The sequence below is a fragment of the Eutrigla gurnardus genome (genome assembly GCF_963514095.1).
Source record: "Eutrigla gurnardus genome assembly, chromosome: 9".
Lineage (NCBI taxonomy): Eukaryota > Metazoa > Chordata > Actinopteri > Perciformes > Triglidae > Eutrigla > Eutrigla gurnardus.
In genome coordinates this window covers 16,652,668-16,662,145 of record NC_139923.1, presented here as the reverse complement: position 1 = coordinate 16,662,145, position 9,478 = coordinate 16,652,668, and the positions used below count along the sequence as shown (strand labels likewise).

The window sequence follows — 9,478 nt, the reverse complement described above, 5'->3', positions numbered from 1 at the left end:
TTACGCATACCTAGAGTTAAAAGGTATCTAAAGTGTTGTGGCTTTTGCTTGTATTCTGAGTAGTATTGGCCAATCAGGTTCGAGCAGGCTTCTCTGAATGCAGGTATTTGGACCGTGTGGAGAGCAAAAGAGGCGAAGCACATTGGCATTAATGCAATCATCTGACTTGATGGTGAGATGATCATGATTTTGCTTTTTACTGGTTTAAAATCAGCTTGTCGAGTGGTTACTTGAAACAATCACACGTCTTTTCACAACACCAACTGGAATGTTGCATTTCAAGTTGCGATCTGACTGTGAACGAGCAGCGCATGGGGAAAAAAATGTTTTAGCTTGAATATCAGCTACCGGAACCCCAGACATCTATCGCCTTGCCCCCAGAGAGTTAGCCGTCGTCAGACTGATGATGAAGCTGATTAGTAAGATTGACATTGGACAGTATTAACATACATATTACCCAGCAGTCATTTCATAAATGACAAAAATAAGAAATTATTCATTATATTCATTTGAACAAAATTTTCTGTGGATTTGTAGTCATGACCCATTCATATAAAAAATATGTGGCTCTAAGTCACCTGAACTAGGTATCTGACTACTTTCTGAAGGCCAATTATTTACCTTGCAGGAATCCATATTCTCATTGAGTAATCTGATTATATTTTGGGGGAGATTTCAGATATTAAACCGCAGCACCTGTTCTGTATCTGCTGCATTCATACTTTCAGAGTGAGGAGACAAACATAACATGTTTAACTGGTCCCTGACAGGAGGGCAGGATGTGGACGTTCAGTCCTCCAGTGTGACAGAATACCTCCACGCTCCGTGTTGTGATTCTCTCCAGTGTTCTTTTAATCTCGGTGACAAAGCCTCTTGCAGGAAGCTATGCCAGATATGCCCGGCTTTTCCAGCAAAGCCAGTAAGTGAAGAATAACACTGTTTCACCGGACAATCCCCAATCGCCACAAACAAGGCCAAACCGAACAACAGAGGGTTTAACCAAGACCACAGCTGTGCCTACTCCGGGGAATTCTTTCCATATTTTCCTTCTGGTGAGTCACTCGACGCCTGAGTGAATCTGTGCAAAACAGGGACTGCCGGGCAAAAACACGTTTTCTGCAGCTCATCAAAAAAAACATTATTTTCTTGGCTGGATTGTTAAGCATATATACCCTGAATCAATTATTTAAATTTTCCTCAACACACGGCTAACGCTAATGCTAGGTAGGCTAAGGTATTATCATGAGGAAAGGAGTTCAGGACCCAAAAGCATGATACAACTAAAGATTTGTAGAAATTAAGGTTTTAATAAATGAAGTTTGCAAAAACATAGTCTAAACGGGGGTAGGCCACAAGAGCAAACAAACTGGCTTCAAACGAGGAAACTAGAATAACAAAAACAGCAACCAAACTTACAGCCGTCGAACGAAAAATCTAAATCTCACTTGGAACCAAAACATCAACACATACTGGGGCACTGGGAGGACAGATGGTGAGCCGACATTAACAGACGAACGAACTGGCTACTCATCTAATTTGCCCACCAAAAGTCCAATTGTTACCTTCACCTTGCCGTTTTACATTAAAACCTCGCAATGGCGGATGGGACCGATTGTTATTATGGTCTGAGTCACCAAGCACTCGGTCGGCAAGAGAGTACTGAGACTGGTTCATGGTACCGGTGGTACTTCGGTCTGGTTCACGGCTCTCGTCGGTAAGTGAATGAGTTGTGAGTGGTGGTTAATGCGACCAGTTGTTACTTCAGTCTGATTCGCAGTGGCTCTATATAGCCAGTAGACGTAGCGGACCAAGAGACTAATGTTAAACACCATAGAAAAAAGATGGGCTTCCTGGCAAGCCTTGGTAACAGCGTAGGTTATGCATTTGTGGCTGCTGGGACAGACAACTAAAGGAAAACACATTTGACAAAAAACTCAATTACTGCTAAAACTCAATTCCACCGTCTGAATTAACTCGGTTCAATGAACCGACTCTTCAGTTCCATCACCTCTAGTGGAAAGATACAGCGCAGCTAGAACTTGAGACTTTCTCGTCTCAAGGTAAACGAAGGAGAAAACCTTAGAAAGAAAATTCAAGCACTTTTCCTCCAAATCTCTCCACAATGGGAAGAACGGATTAAAGACTTGTCAACTCAGTTCACAGCATCGGGACTGGAGAGGAGACAGTCGGAGCCGGATCATGATCTAGTTTTTGAGGAGGCATCACCGGGATGCAGTGTGGAAAACAACCAAGGACCGCCCCATGTGTAAGGATCGAGGGCTCTGCAGGATTTAACCAAGGACGATCAGCAGGCAAAAGAACAACTGTGGTCAAGCAAGCCAGAGCGCTAGCTAAGGTGGCATTTTTTTGACCATTTTACTTGGACATAATGGCCAAAGTACAGCTACAAAGATGAGAGGAAAAGAAATCACTTGAACATCACATTCAGACTTGTTTGCCAGTCTAATTGTTGTGGGCACTGTTAAACCAAAGATGAAGTGCTCAGGACCGGAAAGAAACAAACAGGCCTTCAAACAAGCAGATGCATTTTTAACTTGAATTCTAGTTTGAGATGTGAAACTGGGAACTCATTTCAGCCTTCCGCCTGCAGACAGAACAAGAGCAGATGATGTTAGTTTAGGAATACTGTTCCCTCAGCCAGCACTGTTCCCATGCCCTCCACATATTTCTAAAAATGGCTACATGGGAATAAATTATATTATATGATGATTATATCTGCTATTATTAGCACAGCCTAAGAAGAGGGCGGCTGTAACGACTCAGAAACATCATGCAGAACTTAGTGTACAGACATGACAGCATGCCTGACCTGAAATGTTTTGTTTAAACATGCTTGAAGCTCCAGATGGGAGGGGTTTTGCTGTGGGAGCATCAGGAAGATCAGACAATCACAGGAAGGTGTGTCTAATGTAATATTTTTCTTTTCAGACATTGACAACATTAACCACAGTATCTTGGTGCAGTACAACCCACCATCCTTGGTAAAGGAGAAAGCAGAAGCAAAAACCTCTGTAAACTACTTTCTTGTCGTGGAACAAACCAAGTGCAAAGCCAGAGCAGCAAATCTATGTCCTCAACAATCCTGATAAAAATCACGTGTGGAACCACAAACATGGACTTCCTCTGTTCTGCTGTGCAGCTGATATCTCTGGTGTGAGGGAGCCCTCTGCAGTTCAGAGCGGTGTCACTACAGGGTAAGAGTATTTAAAGCATGAGGTTGATAAGGTGAATATTTTACTGAAAGTAAAAGTAACAGTGGGGAAAAGTGCAACCTGCATTTCCTCAAGTGCTCTACCATTTTAAGGTGCTTTTACTTTACTTGAGTAGTTTTTACTTCACTACATTTATCTGGAAAAACATGGATAATCTTCTATAGACAGATGGACTCCAGTCAAGGTGGAGAAACATCTCGAAGATGATCAAATTAGTAGTTGCAACTTCCAGATAAATGTAGTGAAGTAAAAACTACTCAAGTAAAGTAAAAGCAACTTACTTTTAAGGTGGGGGGCACCTGGAGGTGGTGGGGGGCACCGGCCTCAGCAAAGCATCAGTGTCACGGAGTGTGGCATGCTGTGACACCGATTCTCCTGCGCCATACCCGGACCCACATAAAGATGCCCACCACACGGGACGAGGTCCGCCAGGTCCACCAAGGGTTCCACGCAGTGGCTGAGATCCCCCGGTGATAGGTGTGGTGGATGGCACCCTCATTGCATTATCACATGTGTGTGCCTTTATCCACGGGGGTAGGCTATATATGCGCTAAAGAGCTTGATTATTTGGATACACCTGTTGGCACACACACACACACACACACACACACCCGCACCCCCCCACACATGATACATGCGTACCGGTAGCCTAATTGCACCTGTGTGGGGGGACCACGGGGCGCTGTGGGTGACTTATGCGCTGATAAAGAGGTGGGTGATCGATTTGCCGGGCATCGACTGATTCAATTTCAGCACCACCGCGGTGGACAGCTCCCACTAAGAGCTTCTTAAGAAGCTTCTTTGGCTTGATCTTAAGGTTCTCCTAAGAAGGCAGATAAGAACGCTTCTGGGAAACACCCGTACCTTAGCGCTCCTTCTTAGCCGAACCCTTCTTAAGAGCCTTCTTAAGTCCTTATAAGAACGATCGAATCTGGGAAACGCAACAACTCATGGCCAAGCATAAATCGCTTTCCGATTTCATGGAATCTCGCCTATATCACGGAACCTCGCCGTCCGTGGGAAATTTATATCCTCCACTTTTCGAAATTATAAAACAATGCTCAATTTTGAAATGCGCTCATAGTAGAGAAGAATTTTCTTTTTATTATTGAATTACAAGTTTAAGTTTATAGTACTACACATAAAAAAAAAAACAATGACAAAGTCCGCTAGCGTGTGAAAAACCATGGCTACAATACAGCACATTCTCGCTGCGGAAAAACAGCGTCGCCGTGCGCGAAGCCAGACGGTTTACACAAATACATGTGCGTCAGCACTTCTCCACTGGACGTGCTGTCAGACCGGGCTGTCCAGGCAAAGTACAGGCTGTTGTGATAGTTCTCTTCCTTGTCTCCAATAATACTTCACCGGCTGCCCCGTGCGGAGATCCAATGGCTGATCACTCTGGTGTCCCCATATCGAGCAACCCGCTGAAATGTTGCCCTCAGCCCGGAGGTGAGTTTTTACGCAGTGGGGAGCTTCCTGGAGATATCACAGCTAACCCTGCATACCAGAGCCAAAACCAAGCAATGAGGTCGAAGGAACTGTCTGCAGACCTCCATCATTTTTAAATGGCAGAAGTTTGAAACAACCAGGACTCCGCCTAACCAAACTGAGCATATGGGGAGAAGGGCTTGGTAAGAAAGGTGACCAAACGGCAGGGACTGGGTGACTGGTCAGGGTTGAGATAAAGCTCAACGGAGCAAAGTGCAGAGATATATTCCAATGAAAACCTGGTCCAGAGCGCTCAGGACTTCAGACTGGGTAGAATCTTCACCTTTAAGAGGAAAACAACTCTAAGCACACAGCCATGACGGCGCAGGAATGTGAAAGTCCTTGACCTGACTTGAACCCAATCGAACATCTCTGGAGAGACCTGAAGATGGCTGTCCACTGACTGTCCCCATCAAACGTGACAGATCTCGAGAGGATAGGCAGAGAACAATGGCAGCAAATCCACAAATCCAGGTGTGTAGAGCTTGACCATTTATACCCGATCGCTGCCAAAGGTGCTTCATCTAAGTACTGAGTAGTGGTCTGAATACTTGTAAGTTTTCCCCCCCTTTCTTAAATACATTTGCAAAAATGTCTACAATTCGGTTTCTGCTTTGTCGTTACAGTGTATTGAGTAAAGATTGAGAGGGGGGTCTGTATACTTTGGTGGGTATGACTTCGGTAAAGGATACCAGGGGTTTGATTACCAGGTAGTGTGCGGCATATACAGTACACACACTCTAATGACTGTCTAAATATATCAAAAACATTAAAACGTTTTCACAAGTAAAGCCAACACTCTTGTAGGTGCTACAGAACACTACAGGACACAAAAAACACACAGGAAGTATCTTCCTACAGGCGGTCAATATGATGAACAGTTAATACCCATAGTGTATCCAAAACAACCTGTTTGATTTCAATTTCACTTTTACTCCTGCATCCCTTGCACATGTTCAGACCGTTTACATTTTCATTGTCCTGTGCTTTCACACTCACTCACATGCGGCAAATGTTTGTTCATCTTTATTCATTTTGTTAATGTTGTTTAAGGTCTGTCTGTTGTACTTTTCCTTGTATGTGTTCACACTTACTCGGCCATTAAAGTCGATTCTGTATTCCAATGGTGCCCATACTTTGCAGTAATGAAATTCACTCAGCCATTTAAAAAAACAAAATTTGAGACCTTTTATTTCAGATTTCTTGCCTTTTTTGTTTTTACAAAAACAACAAGGAACAGTTAAGTGCACCTTGGAATGATGTTGGTAAATGGACCCAGAGTGTCGTCATGATTGCCCGATTTCGATGCTCTTTTGGTGCTTTAAGATGGCAGCCAGCGACACTGAATGACCCACAAGCCATTTCTCCAGGTTAGGGATAAAACAAGGCGGCCTGCGGATTCCCCAGTCCTGTTCCCTCTGGTCTCCCCCAGCAGCGATCAACTACTCCTTGGCCACTGCAAATGGCTTCTCCACTTCAATTTTGCCACAATCGTAGATAACAACATCTTTAAGAGGCTTATCGCGGCCATCCGTCTTTGTTTTTTCAATCTTTTGCACCACATCCTGGATGATAAGTAAACAAAAAAAGTTATCAGATTGGTTCAGGGCAGTAAAAATCAAAATGTAAAAAGTTTTGAATAATAATAAATTGCATCAAACAAAAAAAAAGACAAGACAACACTCACCATCCCCTCCAGAACTTTTCCAAAGACGACGTGTTTGCCGTCCAGCCACGGAGTCTGAACGGTGGTGATGAAGAACTGAGAGCCGTTTGTGTCTTTGCCGGCATTGGCCATGCTGAGCCAGCCAGGGGTGTAGTGCTTCAGCTTGAAGTTCTCATCGGGGAAACGGTCTCCATAGATGCTCTTGCCTTGATTTAAAGAAAAAAAAAGTATGTATTAACTATTTAACACAAAATAATTAATTAGTTTGTTTGGTATTGTGTATAGCACAAACATTCTCTCCCTGTAGCTACCTTCACATCTCCCTTGGATGACTTGGACAGATGCCAAATGTTTCTCTTTACTTTATCTGATGACATTCCGAATGAGAGCATCTGCCAAGTGTACTCAAGTATTATTGACACAAAATGGCAGAGTGCAACTTGTGAAATACATCTTGGCACAAATTTGAAGATGACAGCAGGTCATGAACATGTTTGTTCTTGCAGGAGACAAATTTGTGTCCTGACTAAATGCCGTTGTGCTTGGTGTAGGCAGTGATTATCTTACCTCCAGTACCATCTCCTCTGGTGAAGTCTCCACCCTGGATCATGAACTCCTGGATGACTCTGTGGAATTTGCTGCCTTTGTAACCGAATCCTTTCTGTTTCATTAGGACAAAACAAAACCAAAAGAACATGAACAAAACTGGAAAGGGATAACAGCTGTCAGTATTTCAAAGCATGGAAAGTCAAATGACATTCATGCTGTTTATAGTGTGGGATGTTAACCACAAGTTAATAGTATACAGTGCTTCCTCAGGCCAATACAACACTGTCATACTTAAAGTAACAGTAACCTACTAATTTAATGGGGATTGTACAGATTTCAATGGCAAGAAAAAAGAAAAAAGAAAAAAAGTAGAGCTCTTCTCACCTCTCCTGTTGCCAAAGCGATAAAGTTTTCGGCTGTTTTAGGGACAGTCTTCCCAAACACCCCAATGACAATTCTTCCAATTTCTTCATCTCCAATTTTCATATCAAAGTACACCTAGAAAAGAAAATAAGTCAAGTTATGAAGTTAATTCAGACCCCAATAGCTTTCATCATGTGGCAAAGCCATTAAGCCTATTATTTTAACGAGTTAGCATAATCATACGGTCATTTATTCGAGAGCTTGCCTTTAGCGTTTCTGATGTGATGAAACCACTAAAGGCATGGATGATGAATTCAATTATATTGTGCTTATTCTAACTTTCTCTTCAGAGCGCTTTCCCCAAAACTATACAACTACAGGGACATCAACATGAATTAGCTTATGATTTATACAGTTAACCCCCTTCAATCTACAAAAATATTTCTTCTAAAATCACTCACAAGCCCCTTTTACACTGCCTTTTCTTTCCGGCAGTACCACTCCTTGTTTACGCACCGTCGCTATTGTAAAAAGGTACAGAGACATAATGGGGTGTCACAATCATCCCGCCTCTGAGTCAGCAATGAAGGTATTCATAGAGCTGTAACAGAGGCAAAACGAGGCAAGAAGACCCCTTTGTGAATGGGGAGAGCCGGGAAGCCGGAAGAGAAGGTGACGTTTTGAAGATCGCCACCAGGGGACTTAAAAAGCTGTGAATGTTGATCTGATGATGCACTGGAACTTCGCTTTCCAGTGTTTTGGTGTGCTCCAGACATGGACAAACCTACTGCACTTGGATACAAAAACATCTCACTAAGCTGCAGGTATTTGTATGTATTGGTTTTTTTTATTATTTTTTTTTATATACGAGAATAAAGGGGAGGTTCTGTGGCAAATTTATAGATTTGAAACATTGATGTTTTGTACTTTAGTCTTGCATGTTTTTGTCAACCAAAAGCATTTCTTTGTACATTTATTTAAGAAGCACAAGTTGCACGTTTTTTTTCCTTGCTGCATTTTTTTTTTTTATCATAGAGAAGCAATTAAAGTAATTCACTTGTTTACAGTATATGCATTGTTTCCATATTACGCATGCCACGTAGTACATTACATTTAGCTGACGCTTAGCTAACACTTTTGTTCTGTACTTTGAATATTAAAATAGCAAACCATTGCAGACCACTCTAGTGAGTTAAAAAACATGCCGGTTACAACCAATACAACACGTATTTGATAGATTTACAGTAGGTGTGCAAATTATAGAACCTTGACCATGTTCGATAGCATTATCTGCGCCGATTAGATGGGCAGGGCCCCGAATCAAATCCTGCTTAGGGCCCCATGGAGGCTTAGGCCGGGCCCGAGTCCAAAAGTTAGCCAAAGAAGGAAAACCAGTAGCTTAAACCTAAACCTTTAACTGAGGCTTTAATGGAAGTGGGGCAATTCATAATTGGTAACGTAAACGGCACGCCAAGGCCAATATTTCGATAGCTAGCTGCTCTCAGATTAGCCAGCAGCAAAAACAGACAGCTCACTTTTCAGTTTAAGCAGGATCGTTCGTTATATGCACCATTTCTAGATATGTAAATGCCCTTAATTACTGTAGGGACGTTAGCCCACATTAGTTAGCTGTAAGCTAAACAACCTAGTCTTCCAAATCCAATTTTAGCAAAAACGTTTAAACATTAGAGGCTAGTGTTGGCGTGTGACGTGGCTTAACAGTCTGTGGATAACGATTAGCATCACTTGGGAAGGAGATATCTGATTTTTCCTCCATGATCCGCGCAAGCTAGCTAGCTTCCTAGCTAACATACCACGTACCTTCGCAGTTACTTTGGGGCCTTTCTTCTTATCGTCAGCCGATGAGCCATTTGGGAAAGCGAGAAAAATCAGTGATCCCACAATGATTGTAACGGCTACAAGGAACTTCATCCTTCTTTCACAGAGCCTAACCATCAACAAGAAAAAAGAATGGCCCGAGGACGGCCTGTTAGTCTTGCTAGCTTTTTATATGAGCCGGGGAAGGAGTGTGGTATCCGGGGTGGAGACTGCCGCGGCGGCCGCTCCAGCATACGCTGTGGTCGGGCTTTCAACACAGAGCACAGACGCACAGAGCGCTGATTGGTGGTCGTACCGGAGCATTTCAGCCAATCAGGTGCAGCCGCGTAACAAC

At 43.0% G+C, this 9,478-nt stretch overlaps 1 protein-coding gene across 1 annotated transcript in view; it reads right to left on the bottom strand.

Moving 5' to 3' along the window:
- Nucleotides 1-5,890: 5,890 nt before the first annotated feature.
- ppib (peptidylprolyl isomerase B (cyclophilin B)) overlaps nucleotides 5,891-9,478 on the bottom strand; it is a 120,227-nt gene continuing 116,639 nt past the window's right edge. Inside the window, exons 2-6 of the mRNA XM_084017828.1 lie at nucleotides 9,127-9,269; nucleotides 7,327-7,440; nucleotides 6,961-7,054; nucleotides 6,415-6,599; nucleotides 5,891-6,292 (exon numbers count right to left, since the gene is read on the bottom strand). Coding sequence (XP_083873954.1) covers nucleotides 6,170-6,292; nucleotides 6,415-6,599; nucleotides 6,961-7,054; nucleotides 7,327-7,440; nucleotides 9,127-9,261 — 651 coding nt within the window. The 5' untranslated portion in view covers nucleotides 9,262-9,269 and the 3' untranslated portion in view covers nucleotides 5,891-6,169. The remainder of the gene's footprint in view (nucleotides 6,293-6,414; nucleotides 6,600-6,960; nucleotides 7,055-7,326; nucleotides 7,441-9,126; nucleotides 9,270-9,478) is intronic.